Raw genomic sequence first — 25,977 nt, 5'->3', positions numbered from 1 at the left:
GGCCAGATTGAAGTAAGTCAATTAATTATTCATGCTTAGGAAATTTTCCATTATTGTGACAACAAAATAAAATCTCACGGTTCAGAAAACATCAGTTTTAAATACTCATTCCTGTCATGTACCTGAAGCCCAATTAGTCAATCAAACAGCAGAATGCTGCTCGGGCTAAGTGCTGCACAGGATGCTTCCACATGGCCTGCCGCTATCCCTCTCCAGAAAACACAGAGGAGCTTCTTTTAGTAGGAAAAGCTGCCCAGTCTGCCAAACACCATAAGCCAACAGGCTAATGCACAGCTGAGCTCTCCAGTTATAGCCATCAAAAGACCAGTGGTAAAAGCTGCTGCTGAGGTGGGCAATTCAATTCTGAAGTAGTCCATGATTAGCTTATAGTACATATAAATCTACATTCTACACACTGCACTTTAGGACAGAATTACATTTTAACTCTCTACTTACAAGTCATCAGGAAAGCACAGGGCAAACCTCTGCACTGGCTCAGGACCTGACTGACTGCTGTGAGAAGATCCTGATGGAGATGAATGTTTCCCATCTAAGTAGGATGCACAGTTATCAGAAAGCCTGTAAATGTGGGGAGGAAAAACACACATCAGAATCATTCTCACATGCACTGTTTTCCAAAGAATGGGGCAAAAAAGAATCACATTGATGTCCACTTATCTCCTGTATGTTACATTATCCTAATATTTAGCATTTTCTAGCTAACCTGTATTTACAGGTACACATATGTAGCCCAAATGATCCCCTCCAGCCTTCTGCAGTTCTTTAGAAGAATACCACACTGTAATTTTAATGGCTAGTAGTGCCCTTTTGGAATGCACACTTGTGGAAAGACAAGGTATTAAAGTCTGATCTTACTTCTTGTTAAGTCACAGGACAGCAGTTAAGTGAGCAAAGGCTTCTAATTGTTACTCTTTGCTCTACTCCTTGCTGAGTAAAACATTACATATTGTGTTAATTTTTCATTCTTATCCATAACTCTAGTTCTTACATTACCCTTTCTAAAATGAGCCAGATTCAGGCAAGTTCCATGAACTGTTAACAGAGTCAAGAGAGCACACATGTAAAAAATATATTATTCTCTACATGACTTCAAACTTGAGTGTACTAAGCAGAAGAGTTCAGTTAAAAGAAACTTGACTGTTATCAGTCTAAAAATGAAGTTACTCTTTTAAAGGGTAATTTCAATACATGTTAAGTATTTTATTAGTCATCAGTTTGATGCATATTCTTCACTGGTAATACAGATAAACCTGTGTTTACCAATTACCGTGCTACTGATTAGTAAATAGTCTTATCATCTACCAAATGGCCTGTAAAAAGATTTTTTCCTTTACAAAGCTAAACGGTTCAAGCGGTTTTTAATCCTGCTAAGTGGCATTTACCGGCGGTCTCACCTGTTGTCGCACCCCTTCTGGCTCCTGGCAACAGTGGAGGCCGCCACAGGTAACCCCGGGTTTGAGGCGACAGTGACATTGTCGAAGACGACACTCGCGCTGCTGTTCAAGGAATAGCCAAAGAAGCTCGGGAGCGTCTCGTCGGCGATGTTCCTGAAGTCTTCCATCATCCTGCACGGGCTGCTCACAACAGCGCTCGGCCGGGCAACACCATCAGCCCCGGCCCGGCAGCATCTGCAGCGGGGGCAAAACAAAGGCAGGGTTACACGAGCCAACATGCTCTACTCACACCTCCCAGCCGATGTTCTTTGGTGATCGCCCCGCTTCAACCACAAACGTGCTTAAGAATCATTCCCGACCCTCTCCCGCCAAGACTTTGTTTTACAGCTTTCCTGGGCTGCCGAAATAGAGCAGCGCTGCCGCGAGTTGCAGAGAGCCGGCGCTGCGAGACGTGCCAGCCTATATTTAGGCTGTAAAGCCGCCCGGACCGAGGCGGCCAAAGCCCTCCTGCCTCCCTGGCGCCGGCAGCGAGCACCTGAGGCGACACAACCCCCCTGTGTCCCCACGGGCCGCCGCTCGGCCCGGGAGCGCCGGGAGGGTTCCGGCTGCTCGCCGGCACCGCGCCGCCGCGCAGGCCGGACCTGGGAGCCGGCGGCCCCCTCGTACCCCAGGGAGGAAGAGGTGGGTGGGCTCTGCCCTCCCGAGGGCCCCGCCGCCGCTCTTCCCGGAGGAGCGGGAGCGCCCGCGGACGGACCGACCGCCAAAAGCCGGGCCCCGCCCCGCTCCGCGCCGCCGCCGCAGCGCCCCCGCAGGCCGGGCGGGCACCGCCACCCGCTCACCGGGCGGCACCGGGACAGGCCCCCCCCTCCCAGCGCCAGGGGCGGCTGCGCACCCTTCCTCCCCACCCCCACGGACACACCTTCCCGATCCCGCCCGCCCTCCCTCCCGATCCCGGCCAGCGGGAAGGCCCCAAACAGCGGCGGCGATCGGCCGGACACGGGGCACGGCCGCGGGGGGAACTTTGGGGAGGGACGGCGGGCATGCTGATTGGGCGAGGGGCGCGCGGCACCGCCCAGCCCCGCCCCCCCCCCGGCCGCGTCCCGGCGTCCGTTAGGCGGGAAGCGGGAAGGGCGGGATGTTTCCCGGGATAGTGGGCGCGGGGGGCGTTTTGGGAAGAGGGTGATGACATCGGTTTGTTTTGTTTCCGGTATTTGCGTTCAGGCCGGCCAGGTTTGGATCCCGGAACCGGCGAGTAGCTCGGGGTTCTTCCAGGGAAAGGGCCACTCAACATCCCGCCCGGAATGTCTGAGTAGGACCAACCTACCCGGCCCGGCTGTCTCGGCCAGGGCACAGCCGCCCAGAATGAAACAAAAAAGCTTCAGTCGGATTAATTTATATGAATTTGGTTTATTTATAAGACAGACTTTTTTATATTCATCACTGTTTATATGTCCCGTTTTTGCCATGTGAGTCACTTAGATGAGGCTGATCAACAGAACCCCAGAATCGCTGGGGTTGGAAGGGACCTTTGGAGATCACCTGGTCCAACCCCGCTGCCAAGGCAGGGTCGCCTAGAGAAGGAACGCGTCCAGGTGGGTTTTGAATGTCTCCAGAGAGGGAGACTCCACGACCTCCCTGGGCAGCCTGCTCCAGTGCTCTGCCACCCTCAACGTAAACAGGTTCTTCCTCCCGTCGAGGTGGAACTTCTTGTGGTTCAGTTTATATACAGTACATGGAAAATTTCATTTCCATCTTGAAGAGTAAATATCATGGGGTTTGTAAGTAGAGGACGAGAAGGCAGCAGAAGTGCCTTCCAAACGTGTGTGTGTGTGTGTGTGTGTATGACAACTCCCAACAGATCTACATAAAATCCATTGTTATCCAGGATGTTTTTACAGTGCACTTCTCCAGCTGTATTCCTGATATTGAGAAGGCAAACACCACACGTTCAACATCATCAGAAGTTCATACTGTGTTCAAAACCAAAACCAAACAACAAAAGCCAAACCACCACATGAAAAGAAAAAAGAACCAGCAAAGCCTAATGGCTACTACAAGACCTAAAACCTTCTAGTTCTGGAAGTTCAAGCTGAGATGTGGTCCAAGCACATCTGGTGCTCTGTGATCTAGAAAGGGTATGAGGGGTTCTTCTTTCAGAAGAAAAGAGAGAGAAGCCTTACAAAGCGCTGTATAAATTTAAAATATTGCAACTACCTGCTACAATCATCCCTTCCTAGGCCCTTCTATAATCTCCTTCCTTTCTAGGGGTTCTGCTGCTTATGTCCAAGGGCCCAGATCCTGCACAGAAGTACAGTCTGAGAGTTTTGAGTCAAGGAAGCAAGACAGATGAATAAAGAGGGAAGCATGAGTTTGAGGAAGAGGAGGTGGACAGCCAAAAACAGGGATTGAAGGGCCCTGGTTTGGAGAGAGGTCAGTACAAAACAGCAGGGTGGGGGAAAGGCAGGCATGAGCCACAAAACCAGCTTGAGTTCATTTGTTGAGATCAAAGTACTTGGCCAGTTCATCCTAACATGACTTGTTTGCACTGAAACTGTAATAGCATGTTTCCATTGGTAAGAATTATGAATGGAATTAGGATATCTGACAATACGTGCTCATCGCAGAGGAAAATAATGTGACCATGCTGACTGAAGTATGAACAAATACACTAGTGAACAAATACACTAGAAGCTGCAAAAAAATTTGTCATTTAAGTGGTTATTCTGTGATCTTTTAAAGGGTTAAGACAGAAATTCTGCAAGTGGCTTAAACCTTCAAAAGTACATTCTGCTGCTGGCATACCCAGAAACAGTTTGTTCTGGTTTAAGAATGAATCTCAGTATAACAGTTTTGATAGGTTTTTTGTTTTGTTGGTTTTTTTAATTATTAATTCTCTCCCAGATGGACAGTTAGTTTCCTACCCCCACTTAAACCTTATTTTTCAATCATGTAACATTACTGTTGTTTATGAAGTATGGCACGGTTTTATAAGTGTTAACTTTTTATAGTAAAAAGGTATAGAACTTTTCTTTTTTCTTGCACAGTTCTGTCCCTGCTGGCTGGAAAGTATCAGCAGCCCCCCTTCACACACTGTCAGCAAGCACCCCTTAACACCAGTGTAACTCACGGTTTTTTAGTAAATTAAGACTAGACTCCTAGAGGAAAATAAAGAAACAAAAGTGGTGGATCTGAACAAATAAAGTTTTCAGAATACAAGTAAAACTCACAGGAACTTGCTGTCACTTTGGAAGGATGGAGGCTGCCCTCTCTATTACCTTATATTAGTGGTATAGTCCAGGAAATAGCATAAGCCCATTTTGAAGCACGTTCAAATACACTATTACACTCTGGATTTCTGCTGCACAGAAGTGTCCTTCTTCCTACCTCCCCTGAAATCTGCCGAACAAGCTTAGCAATTACATGCTGTACAGTAATGCTGCTCCCTGGAACTACCATGTACTCTTTGTCCAGCGTTATCCTCCCACCTGTCTTGCACCAATGTCTGAGTCAATGCCAACATGCAGCAGATACACAGCAACGATGTTCCTGTGCTGGCACATCAAAAAAAACCATCTTCTCAGTTAGCGCTCTTTCTTCACGAAGTCCTAAGTGATTAATTCAGTCACGGAAAAAGAATTATGAGATAATGTGAAATCCAACAGCTCTAGCAGTCTCCCCAGACCTTCAGCACATCCATAAGAAAAGCTGGAGCACATCCTGTGGCAGACACATATAATATGCAGCTGCATATCCATCTGGAATGGCACATGACAGCACAAAAGCAGAGCTGGAAGAATGGATACCTGAATCCAAACCCCTTTTATCAGGCACCTATTAAAAAAAAGCCTATTACAAGGAAAACTGTACAAACACACGCCTTTCAGAACAAGTTTATTAGTCAAACACAATTAAAAAATTTAAATATTTATACAGGAAGATGGAAAATTCTTAAGTAAAACCAAACGCACCAAATTATTTAGCTGCAGTATACACAGGAATGGTTTTGTTTCTTTTATGAGCTGATCCACTATCAACCTTTCTCAACAATTTCTTGAATGCATGTTTAATTTTGAGAATGTGTTTCACATGTCAGTGCAGTATACAAAAAGAAAAAATTAAAGACCATACTGAACTGATTTCAAAAAGACAAAAAAAAAAAAAAAAAAAAAAAAGACAAAAAAAAAGAAAAAAGGACAGGCACATTGAAGTCAGCTACTCCATAAATAGCTCATGGCTAATACTGTTTGTATGTGTTGCCATAGTTCAAAGGGTACAAATTAATTCCTTTGATACACAAGTAACAGGTTCTAAATGTCGGTCGTCGTTCGTTCTGCAAAATTCATGCATGAATTTCCCGCATTTTTGAAAATCTTCTGTACAAGAGAAGAAATACAAAGGCAGCCAGAAATGAAAGCATTCACAAACACCAGAATAAGGCCCTTCAGAGTTTATTTAAAAGTTAACATGTTAAACCCCTTCATTCTCAGGTAATAGATTAAGAGGCCGAGATACACATCGTCTGCGAGGGTGAGGATACTGGAGGTTGGCAGTGTCAGCATCGCAAGATTGCTCTATCAGAGGAGGAGGAGGAAGGAGCTGGGCATGACTGGACCATCTCGATCCAGCCCGTGGGGAATCCAGAGGGGGAAAGAAATACCTGAAACAATCAAGAAAGGAACAAAACACCAAAACAAAAAACCAAACCAAAAGAAAAAAACAAAACAAGAAAAAAAGAGAAAGGTAGTAAATACAAGGAGAACCAAAGGGGAGAAAAGACATGCTGGAAAAAAAAAAAGGCTTTAGTATATCCATGCCAAAACCAATAGAACATAATAGCAGAAATCAAGGCTTGTAATTCAAAACAAGACAAATCTGGAGACTGTTCTCTAAAGCAAAATAATACAGTCTTTTCCACTGAAATTCATAGAAACGAATACCATAATCATAGCTCTAGTATACATTTTTACAAAAGAATGGATTGCTTTGGAAATCAAAAGGATGGTGTGGTACAGCTATTAACAGGTTTTCATTCTCCCAGAATTTCTGTGATTTGTTAACAGCCTTCAGTAACGCTTCATTTGTGACACAAAATATACATTAAATATTATCAAAGTACATTTTCTGCATATGCATCTAATTCAGAGACTTCACAGCATTTCTAGAATAGATGTAAAAACACCATTGTTTTTACATTAATACACATTTACAGAGAATAACTGTTTTCAATGAAATACAGCCTTTGTATGTATTTACATATTGCTGCAAAATCCTCAGAGTAAATTTAAGACTCCTGGTGAGCGCAAGATTCAAAATTATGCCACTTCACGTCATTTTGCTGCTGTTTTTATTAGAACTTACCCGTAACACTTGTGCATTTTAGCATAACTATTTTAGATACCTACAGATGTTTTCTCTCTTGTGTACAATTCTGTGGACTTACAGAAAGGAACAGCTCTTAAATAACTAATGAAATTATGGGACAATTCACAACAAGCTGCATTTTGGTTTCTACCTTTATATGGCTAGGGTGTTTGCAGTTTTTAAGGACACTATGTTTAGAGAATTTTAGGTACTCCATGAAATTATTACCAAAGGAATGTACAAATACATATCATGTCAGAAAAAGTACTTCTCTTATGATGAAGAAAGTATGACAATACTTACAAAACATTTATTTGAAGTCATACTAAGGTATATAAATGAAGCAATACCCAAACTACTAATAGCTACCATCTGTACAATTGTCAAAACAGTTTTTGTATTCTTTTTAAACTAACAGTTTCATATATTACAAAGCAGTTACAACCTTGTAATGTTTAGGAATCTTAATCAAATGCTGAACGCTATGAAATGCAAAACAAATTGGTTCTCAAAACAATTTTAATGAAAGTTATTATAATGGTCATTTCCCTCCTCCCATCCCAATCAAGGACAAAAATTCTCATATTTAATCACGAACTAGTCTTTTAATTTGACAAGCTTTCAAAAAATACGTTCTGATGAAAGTTTTGGGGTTTGGGTGGGTTGTTTATGGGTTTTTCCAAACAAGAAGCCTCTCCAAATATTTTTCTACCAGGAGTTCCAATAGTATCAAACTGTGCAGGCTAGTACAAAAAAGTGTACACAACGTGTTTTAAAAAGGCTTTTTGAACAGCATTTAGTAGTTAGCAGGCTGCTGGTGTCTTGGGAGAGGTCAAACGGCGTTGGGGAGGGAAAAAAGGAGTTCGTTTTCCATTCCTGTGTGCATGCAACAAGCAGCAAAACACCAAAGTTACTCCAGTTAGCTTGGTATCAGCTCTGCTTTCTGTTAAAAAGGACATAATACAAATGGAGAATGGAAATTGTATCATAAATCTAGACACACAATATCAACATAACAATATAGCCCTACTGATTTATTTCCCAACAATCTACATCACCTGTTCTGAAACTTATTTTGAGTACAAATTTTGAATTTGGTGATCGTGCTTTTACAAACTTTTTCACATCTGCATACGCTTTAGCTGTTTTAAGTGTTTAAATGTATAGGCACTGAAAAAGCATGAACAGTCACAGACAAAATAAATTATGTGTAGGATCCCTATTCAGTCGAATGTCAATACATCAATCTTTATCAGCGTCTTTAACACTAACACAAAAGTTAACAACTGTGCTTATGCAATTCAAGGCAGTGTTATTACGAAAGAAAGCATGGAGTTAAGCATGTATTTTTTATAGTAAGGCTCAATCCTAGGACAAGTTTGGGAATTCCACAGCCTTTGACATAACTTTGGAATTAACATTTTGTTACAAATTGGAGCTAAGAATAATTTATTAAAAAACAAAACAAAAAGCCTTCCAAAATGCAGAGCAACGGAGGGCATCTAAAGTAACGCTAGAAGTTCCAGTTTCACGATGGCTTACTACCAACTTCAGGGACAGGAGAAGAACCACCAAAGGGGTGGGGTAGGGAAGGGTAGTCTTGCTGGCAGCACGCTTTAGATAAGGAGACTGTGAAACCACACCCTATGCTAAACGAGTATAAAACAGCCTGTATTTCCCCATAGGAGCCCAAACAAGAAGTTACACAGCTCTGGATATACTATTTCCAAGATAGGGCTGTATTCCAGTATTTTTGTGCTACACTCTAAGTAGAACCTGGAACCAGATGACCAATATGATTCTGGTGCCCTTTTTTGTGGGGCCATTACCACCTCTTGCTCTCCCATTTATCTTGTGAGGAAAACGTGAAAGCCCCTCTCTGTTCCTCACAGCTAGGGATCTGGAAGCCAGAACTGCCGTTCAGGATTGACTGCTGAAAGGGAAGCAGGGGTGGGGGGATGATGACACAGTGCTGCTCTCCAAAAGCAAACTTCACTGATAAGCATTTTAAACCAAAAGAAAACCCCCACGAGTAGCTGCACATGGATGGAAATGGAAGCTTTCCCAAGGCAACTGAAAATAAATAAAGGTGGCCGCAAAACTTGGAAACTGCAGCTATGGAATCTGGCCACATCCAGTCCTTACATAAGATTTACAGTCCTGTAAAGCTGATTGTACAGACTCTACCATGCAGATGAGGGGCTCAGTGTATTTTTACATTTCAGTGTGCACAAATTAAAATGTTTGGGTTTGTTTTGGTTTTTTTTTTCAGAAGAGGCAGTTAAATTTACCTACTAAACAGCAATCATTACAGAATAAAAGCCTAACAGAGATTAAATCAAATTACCTGCAATACAAATGCCATATAAGATTAAAAAAAACCACAAAATTGATGCTACACCTGCAAAAAGCAAGTAAACTAACACTAGCATTTGATTGTTGCAACCATACATTATGAAGTAGCTTTTCCTGCTTCCCTTCTGCTACACTACCCCAGTGAAAAACAGAGTTTGTTGCTGGTATTTTTGCTTCACTTTTAAACATGAATTAAAACAAAAGGGCAGTTACACAGCAGTATGATGAAGCTTCTTCTTTGAAACTATTTCAGAAACGCTGTTTTTAATAATGTGAATGGACTAGAAGTGAAAATAGGTGTTTACACTGCATATTTACACATACTGATTCAGTGGGGCTTACAGTTTTGTTCATTTTCCCCTTAACAGTGGCACAGCAAGACAACACCACAGAGCAAAATGAGAAGATCTTGTAGAAGTATTGCACTTTGAAAAAACGTAAAACAAACGTGAAAGCTAAGTGAAATTAAGAAGATTCAGAGAAGAGACTATTTACTGAAACTCAGTCTCCCTACTAATTAACCCACCTGCTGGCAGATGATCCATTTAGTGAATTCTGTAGACTTGTGTTGGCTGAACCTAGAGAGGCATTAAAAATTCCCTGCTGAGAACTACCATTCACCGGACTCCCATTACCTTTCAGAATACCAGTACACTTCCAGTTGTCCATGTAATTAGCTGCAAATACAGATATATAAAAACTGTTAGTTTCTGTTCTGAAGCTCAGCATTCCCTACAAATATGTTTCTACCACACACCTTGTATGAATTAAAACAAAACTTTAATGCCAGTATATAAATCCCAAACAGCTGAGGATGTGGCCCTTTAGCTGTCTGATACTCTTTGCCTATCCACAATTTAAAACTCTGCTTCCACTACTGAAATACTGAGAAACAAATAAGAATGCATAAGGAAACTAGCAGTGATTTTGGGGGGGGGGGGGGGTGTTGCTGTTGCTTTTGGAAATGTAAACTGAAACAAAGGCCAGTTTTCCCGAACATTGTGACATTTTCTGGGTTTAGCAGCAGAAAAAGACAATAATGCAGTACATATGTTACTTTGTAAAATTAAAATTTTGTATAGCTCTCCTCTGGTGAAACAATTTCAGGGTACAGGAACAACTAATCACAACAGCCTAAATCATGGAATTGTTTCAGCAGAGAAAGTTATTTTCTTTTTCTGAAATGTAAACACAGATATGAAAAAATTCACAAATCTAAAATGAACTTTCCCTCCAAAATTATGTCTTGAGTAAAATTTCTCCAGTATATCCAGCATACTACAAAGTTAATATATGTCAGGTGGGTGACCTTACCCTTCCAGAGCCTAACACAGCCATCATCACCAGAGGAGGCAAGCACTGTGCCTGTAATATTCCAGCTCACTCGCCACACCTGGGAGTTGTGATTATCAAACTGTGCCACAATATGAATTTCAAATTTTGTTAATCCTCCCGATGAAGTCAATTCTTTCCTGTTTGAGAGAAAAGTGACAGTTCTGCACACACCTGTTCAAAGCTCTGGGTTTGAACATGATGACAGAAAGAGAGGATACATCTTTCAGGCAGTTTATAGAACTGTTACTAGATTAGGAGTGCTAAGAGGTATTTAGACAAAATTATAGACTTGCTCACAATCTTGCCATCTTAAAAATCAGGCTGCTAAAAACCAATTCTGCATCCATTAAGTTACTACTGTTCCTTCACAGATACTACTACACTACTAAAATAAAACCATAGTATCACATCATACCAAACCATCTTCCTCTTAAGCTCACCTTAGAGGTTTTAGTGTGAAAATCCGTACATCTTTGGTTGCTACGGCCAAGATATGGAAGGATCTTCCCAGATTTGGAGCAAATGCAATATCATGTACAGGATCTGTGACTGTCATCAAAGCTTCTGCTTTTGCGTATTTTCTGTACAGCATAGGAAAATCAACTTTTAATGCCATTGAAACTGCCAGTGATGCAAGTTATATAAACCAGACAGAGGGGAACAGGGAAAAAGGTGAAGTATACATAAGACTTGCAAAAACAAAAGTATTTTCTTAAAATAAATTTAATTGTAAGTAATAATTTCAAGCTGATTTCTTCAGAAATTGAATACATCGGATACAGTAACCACTAAAACCAGTATGCTAAATCACACAAGCAAGGATTCTAGTACAAAGAACATTTTGTCCACAGTTGGAAAAGAGAAATAAAAAGATTCTTCCATTCACAAAGCTAAAGGGAATTCGCATGTCAGCAACTTACTACATTTTCTGTTGTAAGCTATCTGCCTCCTCTGCTGTATGATAAACATGTATCCCGCTTTTTTATTTACCATCAGGTAAGTTACAGCAACTTGTCTTTGTTGTTAATGCATGGAGAGTGTTGTCTGAAGGCAGGCATAAACCCACAAAACACCTTAGCTCCTCTCTCACACCAATCACTCTGAATCAAACAAAGTTTCTTTGTTATTTAACTGAAAGTGATGGTGCACACACTTCCTGGCCTTTTCTAGTTCTGTGAATTCTTGACTGTGTGAACTTTCATAGAACATTAGAAATTCACAGGAATTTGTCATAATAATCATACCTTTAAAATCATTTTAAGGTGTCTTTGAACAAAACAATGTCTAGTGCAACACAATTCAAATTTCAACTTTGTCCTCTTAATTCCATGTGCAAAATTAAGCATATAAATTAGCAGACGGAGAAACAATTCTTTCTTTAAAATTCTGGTAAGAACATTAGCATTTCTTCACTGAGATGGAATAAAATTATCAATATCACATCTGTTAACATCAGCTACTATTCTGAGTAGTACTATTCTCTCTTTTCCCATCTCCAATGGTTCACAGACAAAGTGAAGCTATCATCATTTACTATTCCACATCTAATGACAGGAAAGAAGACCATATATTATAAACTACTTTATGATCCCACAAATGTTACACACTGTCGTTTAGCATACCTGGTATTTTCGTTATATTCATAAATTTGAACCTTCGCCAATATATTTGGACTGTTGTCATCACTTCCTACAGCTATCATTGGAGAATGTGCTCGAGAGCTAAAAGGCAAAAACAAATACTGTTAAATTCACAAATGATTCCACAGAAAAGTTCACCAAGCAGTTTTAAAATTTAAAACATATTATCTATTAAACAAAACCTCAAAACAATAACAAAAAATATGACAAGGGAAAACATCACAAGGAAACAAGTTAAGTGCTATTCACAGTTACCAGTATCTCCGCTCTGATGTGTTGAAATCCCACTTTATACATTCACTACGGTGAAATCTTTAGGAAACATTACTTGGCAATTCAAGATAATGTTCCCAGACAGTAGGGTTGATTCTATATATGCATGGTGCAGTCTCGTATTTGACGCAAGTTTCATGGCAGAGTCTGCACTCTTAGCAATGCTTTTAATGACTGATTTAGTGTCATTTCGTTCAGGTTTTGGAACACAGCTTACACAAGCCAAATGTATATGAACTATAGTTTTTAAATCAACTTTTAACCCTATTCCATGCATTAAAGGGAAAGCCTGTATGTACTCTGAACCTCCAGCACAGACTGCTACTAATGAATAGAAGAATAACTGGATCAGCAGGACACAACACTATGTCTACAGGGGAAGCAATTAAGTGCTTCTGGACAAACAGAATCCAAAGTAGTTCAGCCTTGAAAGGTTTTTCCCTTCCTGTTATTGCTGGGGGAGGATATGAGACGGGAAGCAAAGGAGAACCTCTGCATGCAAGTGTTCTTTTGGATAGGGAATACCCAACTGGACTCTGCTCTGATTCCAACCAGTTCAAGGTTAAGTACATCACTGAGCCCCTGAGGACAGAACTAAAAGAACAACTCTTGGGCAAGACTCTTGTGGCTCCTTTTACTCTACTGCACTGACAAGGGTTCATGTGCTTCTTGGGAGTTTTCAAAATTATTATCTATTGCAACACCTTTCTAAAGGAAAGAAGACACGAATTGTTCCTTTACAAACACTTTCTTTTATCAAAATTCCAGTTAAGTTTTACAGGATAAATAAAAAGCACTTTGTAGCTCTTTAGCTTGCTACTTGCTAAAAATAATTAAGCTGGGAATATTTCCTCACAGAGCACAGGGGGACTTTTTGTAACACTTCTCTGGCTCTGTCAAACTTCCTATATTAAAAGAAATTTCAGCAGAAAGAAAGTTTCAGATGTACCCAAATGTACACTCAATCTTCCCCACAGTATTTATTCCACACAAATTCAGAACTCACTCCTCTGCTTAAGCAGTTATAAAGCAAAACCTATAGTTTTAATAACATACCTTGAAGGATTCCAAGAAATACAACTGCAGCTTAGCTTACACGAAATTTCATGCTGCAGTGACCACTGACTGAGATTCATCACATCTGGAGCTTCATAAATCCTTACAACTCCATCTGCTGAACAGGTTGCTAACATAAGACCCATATGCTTGGGAGCAAACTTCACATCTGTAACAGATGTCCTACTGTCCACTAGAGTGGTCCTCTTGACCTGCAAAGAAAGGCAGAGATTCTTCAGAGAAATGCCAGAAATTTCCATCAAAAGTTTATTCCCTAAGGAAGGTTAAACAAAGTCTGACAACATCATTTCACAGGATCGCTAACATCTTCCATCAAAAACTTAAAAAAAAAAGTTATCTTTGTACACCAACAAATTGGAGAAATGACAGGACATCGTTACAATGATGCAAATTCAAGCATCAAGACATACGTCACTGTGATATCAAATTTCTGATGCCAAAAAGAGTCGTTTGGATTATGCTCTTCAGGAAAAGAAAAAAAACACCACCACGTAACATAAGCACAAAATACAAAAGTACTGGCCAGAGACAGTTGCAAACTTTCCTCTTAATTCATGCTGGTGACAACATTAACTGCCCTGCCTAAGGACACCACATTCTAAATTCAGCACTGTCCAAGTTTATCATGAACCGTTTTCTCACCAAAGCACTGCAGTAAGTGCTTCTGATAAGGGAACAGGTGAATGCAGCAGGCATTGGATAGGAAGATTAGCTAAAGGAAAAGATTGTAAACATTTCTTTTTCAAGTTGTCTCCTCTCCTGCCAAGACAGCCTTCTAAGCCTGGTTTGAGCTGAAAACCACGGATCACAACTGCATACATAAGTGAACTTTTCATATCCCACTGGGTGCCAACAGCAGTCTTGACAACCCAACTCCTCACAATATGTGTTTTAACATTAGAAAACTTTAGTAGAAAGAAGAAAACTGCAGATATTTTAGCAACTTAAAACATTAGAGGCAGGAATAGTATTACACATAAAGCATAGCTGGAAAATAAGTCTGGTTAGATCTAAAATTCCCATGATGAAATGCTATCCTGAAAGTCTACTTCTGAGCAAAATTTTTTATTTCCCAAAAAAACCTCCATCTATTGTTTGAAAGACGAAAAAGACCAGCGTGAGACAGTTTTGAATGAGCTCTTGTCAAATAACTTAAATTCTACTGTAGATGGAAATTCATGTTTGCAAGTTGTTTGCCAGGGAAAACCTTATTATGAAACACCAATAACAGTGGCACTAATTGGCCTGAATGTTGCCATTTAGCTGTCTTGCCCAAATGCTTTAAAAATACTTCCTTTATGTTGGAATACTGCCACAAATGAACACAACATAGGCAAAACCAGGAACGCTTTATATTAACAGAAAAAAACTCAGGTCTCACCCAGTGACTCTGGCCTCGGAGTTTATCATTTGACTCTCCCACTATTTCTTCCCACACCGCTGCTGTTCTGTCAAAAGAGCAGGAAACCAGGACCTGCCCAAATTCAGGATGTGCCCATGTCACACGCCACACAGATCCACTATGGGTCTGCAAGAGAACATCAAAACACTGCAGAGAAGCATACTTACTGCATTAGTCCAACAGACCGTATATTTTTATCACCTTCTGCAGAAGGGAATTCTAGGAAGTACTAAAACCATTCCTTTGAAAGCTCTTTTCTTTTATACCAAGTTACACAGCAGCTGTTGCATTTATTTCAACCAGCACCGCAAGGTTTTGTTGCTATTAATAAGTGTTTAGAAAGCAATTATTACAAGCGTTTTTCAAAGCATTATTTATTACCACTTTAAGTTCCAAACTAAGATTCTGCCTTGATACAAAAAGTTGTGCGTTGTTTTTAGATAATTTGCAGCCATTACCATGCTTACTTCTAGATTGCCTACACTTTTCAAAAGCATATACAGAGCATTGTTTATCTTCTTTTTAATATGAAGCTCGTCTTTCATACCTACTCAACCTTCTTCTCTTAAGAGAAGGTAAATTCAAAAGCTTCATTTGCATTTCTATTTACAGGAATGAATGCACCGTGGTCCAAATAAATACAAATTTAAGGACAATTCAGAAGCTGAATGCACAAATTATCCAGGTGAAGCAGTGTCTCTATATGAGTTCTCAGAAAGGTTTTGGAGAAAAAAAAAACTAAACAGAGGTCAGATGTTGTAACATTTAATAGCCAGACCTCTTCTTTTTTATTTTTATCCTTTTCTTTTTTTTTTTTTTTTAAGTCTTACTATATGGAAAAAGGAAAATATTCAATTAAACACAAAGGTACTGTTTTACAACCCCCTAAACACCAGTTACTGTTATGTTTACTGATACCAAAGTCTGACAACATAACTAAGTACAGAAGAGTGCATGTTAGCCTCTGCTTTAAATGAGAGGCATTAGAGATGTTTTATAAAAGCAGACGAAAAGTGTTTTACGCGAGTCATAGGGAATCTGCAAAAAACTAAAATTATTTCTACTATCTAAGTCAGTAGAAATTAAGCGTGTTTCTTCAAAAACAAAGGAGAAATTATGGTTATGTCTGTGTAATTTTCATAAATACAAACCTTCCAGCTGGCAGTGCAGTGCCAGTCCCCATTTTCACTTTTGTCCCAGACCTATTGAGAAATCAAAACACAAATCATACAATTTGCAAATAAAGCTTACTAACTAGTACCTTAAAAACACAGCCATACACATATATACACATACACAAAAAAATATAAATAAGAATATACACACATACCACTAGACATTTTCATCTGGAAAAGTGTACCTGGCTCAGTACACAACTGCACTTCACTCATCCTTGAAAATATCCCTACTACAGGTCAGGAGAAGAGGCACTGCCTGTAAAATCCACTATTGTATGACATCTATCTTAAAATAAAGTAAATTACATGGAAGAGAAATCATTGCCACTCTCCATACTTCATTCACTGTTCCAAGAGTATACTACTCACTTTCACTCTAGAGCCCCGACTGTCCTCAGGTGCTCAGCTCTGGCTGCAAAACCCTAATGCAGTGCCCAGCACCCATCCCAAAGACAGAGCAGGACAGCAAAAAGAAATCAAGGTAGTGGGGAAACAGATTTGTTTCTTTCTAATATTTCGACCTTGATTTATAATCACATGCCGAACCTTCCCCTCTCTTGATTTCCCATACATCTTTATCGTATTTATGACTTTTTTACTGAAAAACTATGAAGAGAGTAATGAACATAAACAAATGAAAGACGCCTCTGGAAGCCTGCCATCCACTCCTGTTTGTCACTCGTTCACTTCATTTCTGCCACTCTGCATCTCTAATACAATCTGTTTGTTACCACCAGAGCCCAGCTCTGTAACTTTTCCCCAACTGCTATTCCACAGGGCCCACATAGGAAGAACAAGACCCACGGCACATACAAGTTTCCCCAACTGCTATTCCACAGGGCCCACATAGGAAGAACAAGACCCACGGCACATACAAGTGCTGCGAAACTCTGGTTAGAGTAAAACTTCTGAAGACAGTCTCATAAAGGATTTAGTTATGACTGGAAAATAACATAATAATAATGATAATGGCCAGTCTTCGCAAGCGAAGATCCGGGGAAGGTCTTTCCACCTTCCAGCCTGCGCATTGGATTTTTTTAGGTGAGACACAGTGTGCGCGGAACTGAGCCCACCCTTTAATCCTAAGGTTCATCTGCCGGGGCCAAGCGAGCTTGGACGGTGGCAGCGAGGTCCTCAGAACGTAGGTGGGTTGCCTTAAGGGTTAACGAGCCCCACCTGCCCGGGAGTGGCCCTGACCGGGAATCGAACCCGGGTCTCCGCGGTGATAGCGCAGCGCCTTTACCATTAGACCACCAGGGGCTCCATGACTGGAAAATAACATTACACTGCTAAAGAACATGGTTACTGCACTCTACCTACCTCTTGGCATCTTTCTTAACAACATCCTTTTTAGGCTGCAAGTCAGTCCAAACCAAAGACTTACATGGTTTTGGCTTACTTTTTGGGAGGACCATTTTGTTGTTGTGGTTGGATATTTGGTTTTTAATCTGTGCTCAGGGAGAAGGGGCTACTCGTTTGTTTTTAAGCATGACCTACATGCGACACAGCTTTCTAAGGAGAAAAACTCATTTTCTCAACCATCTACCTGATCTAACGAAAAACACGACTGCTCTCTTTAAATTACACTTCTTAACAAGAAATATCCATGTAACAATGTAATCCTTGTAACTCCTGAATTTTCCTCTATCTTCTCGGTATGCACAAAAAAAGGGAAAAGGTAGTCACCTTTCCGTTTAAACAAATACAAAGTGTTACTTTATTTCCTCTAAAGGAACGTAAAAAATTAGGGTTTGTAAAAATGTTACAGTTTCCCTCATCTGCCAGAGCACGCGTGGAGCACTTCAACTTCAGCCTTTTGCATACTGGCATTTAATTACGAAACAGCAGCTTCTTCCCTTGATAAGTACAGAGTGTTGGCGCTCCATTATGAAGCAGTAGTTTCAACCCTTAATGTTAATAAATTTTCAGCTGATGTTATTAGATTCTCGGTTGAACCAACAGAACAGGAGCCACGGCCGCAGCCACAGGAGCTCGGGAATGTTTTCCTAGGTGGAGCCCTGGGTGGGAAGCGGCGTTCCCGTGTTTACACGCGTTCGCGCACACAAACACAAACACAAACACGCAAACACACGTGCCATGCGTGCGGGTGCCTCCCGCCTCCTCGGCCTCCCGCACCCACAGCCCGACACGGCCCCGACGCGTCCCGCCCGGGGGGAACGAGCCCCCGGCAGCGCCGCGGCCCCGCCGCCCGCCCGGCTCCCCGGTAGGCCGTGCGCCGCCGGCAGCAGGCCCGGCGCGCCCCGCCGACCTTGACGCTCTGGTCGCTGGAGCAGGTGGCCATGCGGCGGCCGTGGAAGTCGAAGGACACATCGTGGATGAGGTCGCGGTGATCGGCCGCGATGCTGCGCGCCACGAACATCGCCGCGCGGCCGCCACGCGGGGCGGGGGGCGGGGACACGCCCCGCGCGCGCAGCCGCCGGCGCCCGCCGCGCTCGCGGGGGCGGGTCGGCGCGTGCGCGCTCCTGCCCGGCCCCCGGGGCAAGGCGGGACAGGGCCGGGACCGGGATGAGGTTGGGGTGAGGCGCGGTGGGACCGGAGAGTCGGCGGGGGAAGTTATACCCTCTCCCCAGCCGCCACCCACCGCGACAGGGCCCCTCCCGTAGCGACAGGACGAGAGGGTACGGCGTCCAGCTGCGCCAGGGGAGATTTAGGTTGGACGCCAGGAGGAATTTCTTCACAGAAAGAAAGGGTGATTAGACGCTCGAGTGGGCTGCCCAGGGAGGTGGTGGAGTCACCGTCCCTGGGGATGTTTAAGGAAGGACTGTAGGTGGCACTCAGTGCCGTGGTCTAGTTGATGTGGGGCTGTTCGGTCGCAGGTAGGACTCGAGGGTCGCGGAGCTGTTTTCCAGCCAGATGGATCCCGTGATTGTGTATGGATCCCGTGATTCTGTGTGGTTCCCAGAGCGGGGTTGCGGGCTCTGCAGACGGCGCCGGTGCGTGTGGCGCCCTGGGGATCGAAATCCCTTCACACAGCGAATCCGAAAGCTTAGGAGCTCGCCGTGACAATGCAGGTCAATAAACAAGCAAACGCTCAGCGCGGCGGTGTGTGATGGACTGCGTTGGCTTCTTTAATAATTTACTGTGTTAATATGCGCTGTCAGATGAGCCCTCTGGTGTGACAGAACGTGAGACCTGCTTCTCGAGGAGAGGTATATAAGGGATAAGTTTGGAAGATTTTATAAGAAGGATGAAGCATGTGATGTATGATGCAGGCAGGAGAGGAATCCCCAGGCAGGTTGGAAGCTCCTACAAGGAAAGGCTGAGAGAACTGGGTTTGTTCTCCCTGTCAGAAAGGAAGGCCTAATTGTGACCTAATTGTGACCTTCTAGTAGCTGAAGGGAGCCTGCAAGAAAGATGGAGAGGGACTTTTTACAAGGGCATGTAATGACAGGACAAGGGGCAATGGCCTTAAACTGAGAGTAGATTTAAACTAGATATTAGGAGGATGTTCTTTGCTGTGAGGCTGGTGAGACTGGAACAAGTTTCCCAGAGAAGTTGTTGATGCCCCATCCCTGGAAGTGTTTAAGGCCAGATTGGATGGGGCTCTTAAGCAACCTGGAAAGGTGTCCCTTTCCTTGACAGGGGGGTTGGAACTAGAGGATCTTTATTGTCCCTTCTAACCCAGGCCATTCTATGATTCTAAGTGAGACAAGGTGAGTGTTGAATAATATCCAGACTATGAAACAGAAGCAGAACAGAGACTTTCATGTGGTAGAAAACACATCCTGAGTGACTGAGCTCTGGTCAGGAGCTATAGACTGATAATTACTGGCCTGTAGTCAGTGCAAAATTAATTAACTAAAAGCAGATGGAGAGGCATGAGGACTCAACACTCTCACTGCTAACCTACCACCTTCCAGGGAGCTCCTTACCACCAGAAGCACCTTCTTCCAATATCCTGCACTATCAACTCACAAACTGGATCGTGCAGCTCCCAGTGCTAATATTTAAGTACCATTCATTCATTGTATCACTGAGTGCAAGACCATTCCAGCATCTCTTTTTAAGAAATATTTAATCTGTAAGCCATGTTATTTACTAGCTATTCTGAAGATAACTACGATGGCTGGTAAATCTTAACAAAGAAAAAATAATTTGTTCTGTACAATCCAAATAGCAATAATGCAGTTAGTAGATTTAAGAGAAAAACTAAATAACAATGAAATTATGGTGGTGGTTATAAATAGCAGCAAACACAGTTGCATTTAACTGTTATATTTCAATTCCAAAACAGTACTGAAGTCATTAGGACACCTTCATTGCCTTGTTGCTATGATATTGTTTTCCAATCAGCATTAAGTAGAGAAGGAAGAAGAATGAGATGATGGTAAACAGCGCCATGGGAAAGGACCTGGGGGTCCTGGTCCATGGCAAGTTAAATATGAGTCAGCAGTGCCCTGGCAGATAGGAGAGCCAACCATGTCCTGGGGGGCATCAGGCAAAGCATCCCCAGCCAGTCGAGGGAGGTGATTGTCTTGCTCTGCTCCGCGCTGGGGCAGCCTCACCTTGAATATCGTGTGCAGTTTTGGGTGCCACAATATAAGAAAGATATTTAGCTATTGGCGAACGTCCAAAGGAGGGCAACAAAGATGGTGAAGGGCCTTGAGGAAAAGCCGTATGAGGAGCGGCTGAGGGCACTTGGTCTGTTCAGCCTGGAGGAGAGGAGACTGAGGGGAGACCTCATCGCAGTTACAACTTCCTTGTGAGGGGAAGAGGAGGGGCAGGCACTTATCCCTTCTCTGTGGTGACCAGGGGCAGGTTGCAAGGGAATGGCCTGAAGTTGTGTCAGGGGAGGTTTAGGTTGGATATTAAAGAAAAGGTTCTTCACCAAGGGGGTAGTTGGGTACTGGAACAGGCTCCCCGAGGAAGTGGTCACAGCACCAAGCCTGACAGAGTTCAGGAATTGTTTGGGGAATACTCTCAGGCACATAGTGTGAGTTCTTGGGGATGGTCCTGTTCAAGGCCAGGAGCTGGACTCAGTGATCCTTGTGGGTCCCTTCTAGCTCGGCGTATTCTGTGATTCTGTGAAAAGAAAGTTCCCTGAAATCAGATGTATTCATATTCTCTTGATTCAAGTGTGACTCAGACCTTTTCTAGAACATTTTTGGTATCTGCAGCTTTAACAGGAGATTAGTTTTACCATTTTCAAAAAGATTTTTGATCCTCTCCAACTCATTTAAAATTACCACTTTCAGTCATGGCAATGAGAAGTCACATTCTGTCCACTTGGTGAATAGAATTTATTCAGGGATGTCCAAATACTTCACAGAATTGTATGGAAACCATTACCTGCTTGTAGAATAAACACGACAGTTCAATATTTAATGCATTTGTTTTTGTAAACTGTAAACTACATTCCATAGGTACTGTTGGAGCTGCTGTTATCACGTGCCATAGGGATCAATTCACTGTTTCTGCATAACCTGCATGATTAATATGCAAGCATTTAACACCATAATGCATATGTTTCATTGTCAGCCCTTATATTAAGACTAGGTATGCCGGTACCCAAATGTGATAAGGAATTAAAATAGATGAATGATAATAGATTAAGATTAATGACAACAAACTTGGACTTGAAGGGACACTGTGGCTTTAAAATGCTAGCACTTAATTGTTTTTAATGATACCAGGTAAGGAAATGTTTCCGTGTGGAAGAGTATTTTCTTCGCCAAGTACAGGGAATATGATATCAAATGTTCTCAGTTACAGAGAACGGCAAATGTGGAAGGATTTAGAAGAAAAAGTTACTTGCTGGTTTTATATCCTTATCCAAGTTAGCCAATGATAGTTTTAAAATTGTATTTCTAAAATACTGCAGAGCTAAATCTTAATGGAGAACAACAGCTAGACTTGAGAAGGGAAACTCGCAAGCTGGTGTCAAGAAAATTTAGACATCTACAGTTTAGCTGTTTATATTAGTGGAAAATCTGGGTTGGATTTTGTAAATAACAGAAAATTTGCAAAGCATTAAAAAAAATAGCTAATGAAAGGAAGAGGTTAACGTTTTCTCGTTTCTGAAGATGAACTGATATTGCACAATTTCTCTCCTAGAGGGAACCTCCTGTGGACTGTAGGGCCATGGTACAAGTACCTGTTTTTTTCCTGCATTCATATGCAATGTGCAATTTGGAGGTTGACATTTCAGTATTTTCTAAATAATAGGTAAAACTTAAGTAATACAATAGAAGAAGCAAGCAAATGTGATTGTTCCTGATAGTTCCAGTGCTGTAATTAGGGAGATACTAAGTTTTTCATGCTATTCTCATATGTAAGAATAAAACAAAACCAAAAAAAACTCAAATAATATTAATGCACTTATTAAGATTGCTAAGGAGAAAGTTGTTTTTTTATTCTTTCAGCTTAATTAGAGACATTTGTACTTTGAATCTTCAGTTATTGCTTCATTCAAACAGCTGGAGAGACAGTGCCTCATAAAAACATTGAAGCTGAATTATAAGTTCTTTAGTTCATGGCAGTGTATCTGAACAGTTGATTTTGTTAGCTATTTTTGGGAAATGTCTTTTACAGTAAATCATTAGTTATATTTATAAAAATTTGTGTTTCTTTTTTTTCTAAGGAGAATTGTTTCCAGTCAGTGATTCAGCTGTCAACATCTAGTTCTTTTGCAATTTTTAGTAATGATTTTATCAAGACTTAGAGTACGTTACAAATTCTGAGTTAATATTTTTCATCTGATTAAATTCAGTTTATTTCTTCAACCAGTAATATCAGTATAGTTGGGGAAGGGCAAAATTGTCAGACACAAATAATTGGCATCAGTCTCTTTCATTTGAATAATATATAAATGTGTAAATTTATATATTATTCAAATGAATATATATTTTTGTTTGAACTGAAATGTTTTACTTTTTTGACAAGACATGTAAGTTGTACACTTAAAATCAAAATTAGGCTTTTTTCCTAACGTTTTAGTTTGTTAAAAAATATATATATTTTTATTTTTTTAATACACATACGCAGTTATTTGTTAATTTAGTTCTAGCCTACCACTGACCTCATTCTCTTGATTCAAAGAAGGTAAATCAGTTTAGATTTATTTAGAGACTGGGTCCAAAATCTTGACTTACTTTAAAAAATCCAGGAAACATGTAGGGGATTGTCATCCCAGGATGTCAGAATGTTAATTTACCATTGTATCTGATTTCAGTCAATACCCAGGAATGATGTAAATACATTTATCTCATGTAGACATTTGTATCACATGTTTTTTGTTAGTAAAGAGTCTGACACAGAGTGAAGGGTCAATAGAGGCAACTCTTCATAGCAAAAAATCAGAATTAACAAAGGGATGAGAGGACAAGATAAACCCTTTGTTAAGGCAAGCAGTCATTAAATAGACAGTCGAGTAGGGTGAAAAGCATCTGGTCTAATGAAGAGGCATTCACATCTTCTGGGAAATGAAACAATGCTTGTTTTAATCCTTTTAAATGGACAGACTATCTCTTGGATTAAAAGTAAAATAAAATCTGCTGAATAAAATCAAATCTCTAGACCTCTTCAGGAAGATTTCAAATGTTATAAAAAAAATTTGCTATGAAAGCTAATGTGCTGCATCAAAAGAGGGATCTTCCAGTGATGTTACATGAACACAATATATCTAGGACCCCACTTGCGTATTATGGTAAATCAGAAGGAAATAGTATGAATAGTATGTGTGGTTTAAATGCTTTTCTTTTACTTCCTCACATGGGTCTAGTATAAACCTTTGTTATTCTGTTGCCTATTTTTAATCTCATCAATGTATACTTCAATTTATTTTAATCTAGGTTAAATTAACAGCAAATTCAAGATTACTGTCAAGTGAGACATTCCCTTTTGAATGGTGTAACAAATCCAAAAAAGCAAGGCACTGAGTCACAGTGACACAGAAAAGTGCCACTAGTCCCTGCTGCATTTCCCGGGTATCCAGAAGGTAGTAAAGTTGGCACACAACAGGATAATCCACTCTGCACAGCAGTGGTGGGCAACCACCTTGACCGTGGTCAGGGAAACATAAGCATTTACTGCTGATGGTAACCAGAACGCTCTGTGCCATAGCAAGATAACGGGAAGCATGCTGGAACTCACGGAAACAACGGGAAGTTCGCAGCTTCCAGTTACTGAGCCATGAACTAGGATTCAACTTTTAGCTAACCTCGCAGACTTCCTTTTACAGCTGGAGCTGAACAGTAAGGAAAAACACTGTTCATGGTGATGGTGTGCATGAGGTGGAAAAGACAGTTGTGTTTTAACCTTACTATTTGCTTAATCCCAAGCAGAGGAACACCACACTGAATTATCGCAATCCTAATGCGTATTTTTTAACATTTTTATTCAGTATTGTGTCTGAACCTCAGCATAGTAAGTAAAAGCATCTTTGATAGGGTTACTCTTCACTTTTGACACGGTAGGCCAATTATATGCTCAAATTTACTGTATAAACCTGCATAACTTAATTTACTTCTCCTGCAAGTCCAGTGTAAGTGTATTAGCACTGGTAGAGATATTCTCATTCAGAATTACTATAACTGACATTGCCTTGGATTTAAAGAAAATCCATGCATTAAAGATGTTTGTATCGGCATGGGATAGAGGGTGAGGAAGCCTGTTTTATGTAGCTACCACTGTCACATGCTGCAGTCATGTCTGCACTAGAAGCTGGTCTGTTACACCCAATCATGGATTATCATGCTAACAGCAAATAGGATAGTTTAAGGTTCTATTCCTGATGAGCTTCTAAAAATGTTAATGTTGGCAGGGAAAACCTGCCTGACCCTGTGAAATCCTGACAATTTTCTGTACCATGTTTTCCTTAACTTAAAAACTGGATCCACAACAATTCATAATATCCCACAGGGAGTAAAATAGCATCTATGATTTGGAGATTTGATTAAGACAGTGTAGAAATACGAAGTGGCATTACTGAGCAATTAGATCATGAGGAAAAAAAAAAAATCTGGTAAACCCAGTAATTTAGGAGGTTCTGTAGCTTTGAGAATCTGAAGCTTGACAATTAGAAAGAGTTTGAAAATGTTAGCAAGTGGTCTTGTATGTGTAACATACAGTATCATACAAACTGGAACGCTAAAGCTGGAGGTTTCACCAGAAAGCACGCATAGTCATGGCATTGTGTGAAAGATGTGGGATGAATTCCTGCTGAGGAAAAAGAATACCAGCCATTACTGTTATGAATGTAAGTCAAATTAAGAGGATCACTTACCAGGCATGACTGGCATATCAAGGCAAGAAATTAGTAGCATAATTGGGTTTCATGGGCAAAAATGAGGGTAAAGTCCCCAAGTCTTTTTGTGAGTAAGCTGAGAATAGAACAGGCACTCAAAGAAAGCAGAACAGTGAACCTTTATGTGTCATACTGCTCTTTTGCTGCTGCACTCTTGAGTTCCACTTACAACCTGTAATTTGTTTTGCTAGGAAATCAATAGAATGTCCCAATCTGGGTTTAAAAACTCACTGTTTTATTTAAAATTATGACTATTACAAAGATGCAAGAAAAAGATAAGCTCCAACTGCTTACATAACGTAAAAAAAAGTACAAGAAGACCAAGTAGGCAAAATAATAATTATTAGCCTAAGAAATTACATTTGAGGAACACATCTACCCAGTCATGATCAAGTATAGCTGTGGCAGCACATAAAAGATGAGTTAAGGGGAAACAGAAGTGATGCTATATATAAGTAAGTGACTTATGGATGAAAAACTATTCTCAGCCATATGAGTGTGCAAAGAAATGTAAGGGAAAATTGAAATGACAGGCTGACAAGCAACATAGCTGAGAGCTAGGAAGGAAATACTGATGGCTTCATAACAGATGAAAATGAAGGTTGATCTCAGATGGTATAATTACATCAGAGCTATCTTTAAACTAGTGATCTCAAGTTGGGAAATAGAAGCAGCT

At 41.0% G+C, this 25,977-nt stretch overlaps 1 protein-coding gene across 1 annotated transcript in view; it reads right to left on the bottom strand.

Annotated features, from left to right (window-relative positions):
- The window catches only part of CEP192 (centrosomal protein 192), a 74,855-nt gene extending 56,409 nt beyond the window's left edge, over positions 1-18,446 (bottom strand). Inside the window, exons 1-12 of the mRNA XM_050329399.1 lie at positions 18,306-18,446; positions 16,010-16,060; positions 14,838-14,984; positions 13,436-13,647; positions 12,089-12,187; positions 10,907-11,047; positions 10,446-10,603; positions 9,658-9,808; positions 5,886-6,072; positions 2,082-2,434; positions 1,416-1,649; positions 457-579 (exon numbers count right to left, since the gene is read on the bottom strand). Of these exons, the coding sequence (XP_050185356.1) occupies positions 457-579; positions 1,416-1,649; positions 2,082-2,434; positions 5,886-6,072; positions 9,658-9,808; positions 10,446-10,603; positions 10,907-11,047; positions 12,089-12,187; positions 13,436-13,647; positions 14,838-14,984; positions 16,010-16,060; positions 18,306-18,416 (1,967 nt within the window). The 5' untranslated portion in view covers positions 18,417-18,446. The remainder of the gene's footprint in view (positions 1-456; positions 580-1,415; positions 1,650-2,081; positions 2,435-5,885; positions 6,073-9,657; positions 9,809-10,445; positions 10,604-10,906; positions 11,048-12,088; positions 12,188-13,435; positions 13,648-14,837; positions 14,985-16,009; positions 16,061-18,305) is intronic.
- Positions 18,447-25,977: the final 7,531 nt, after the last annotated feature.

Source organism: Myiozetetes cayanensis, unplaced genomic scaffold (assembly GCF_022539395.1).
Source record: "Myiozetetes cayanensis isolate MyiCay16 unplaced genomic scaffold, myiCay2020 scf1, whole genome shotgun sequence".
Classification (NCBI taxonomy): Eukaryota; Metazoa; Chordata; class Aves; order Passeriformes; family Tyrannidae; genus Myiozetetes; species Myiozetetes cayanensis.
The sequence above is the reverse complement of the archived record's forward strand: the minus strand, read 5'-3'. Positions and strand labels throughout refer to the sequence as shown.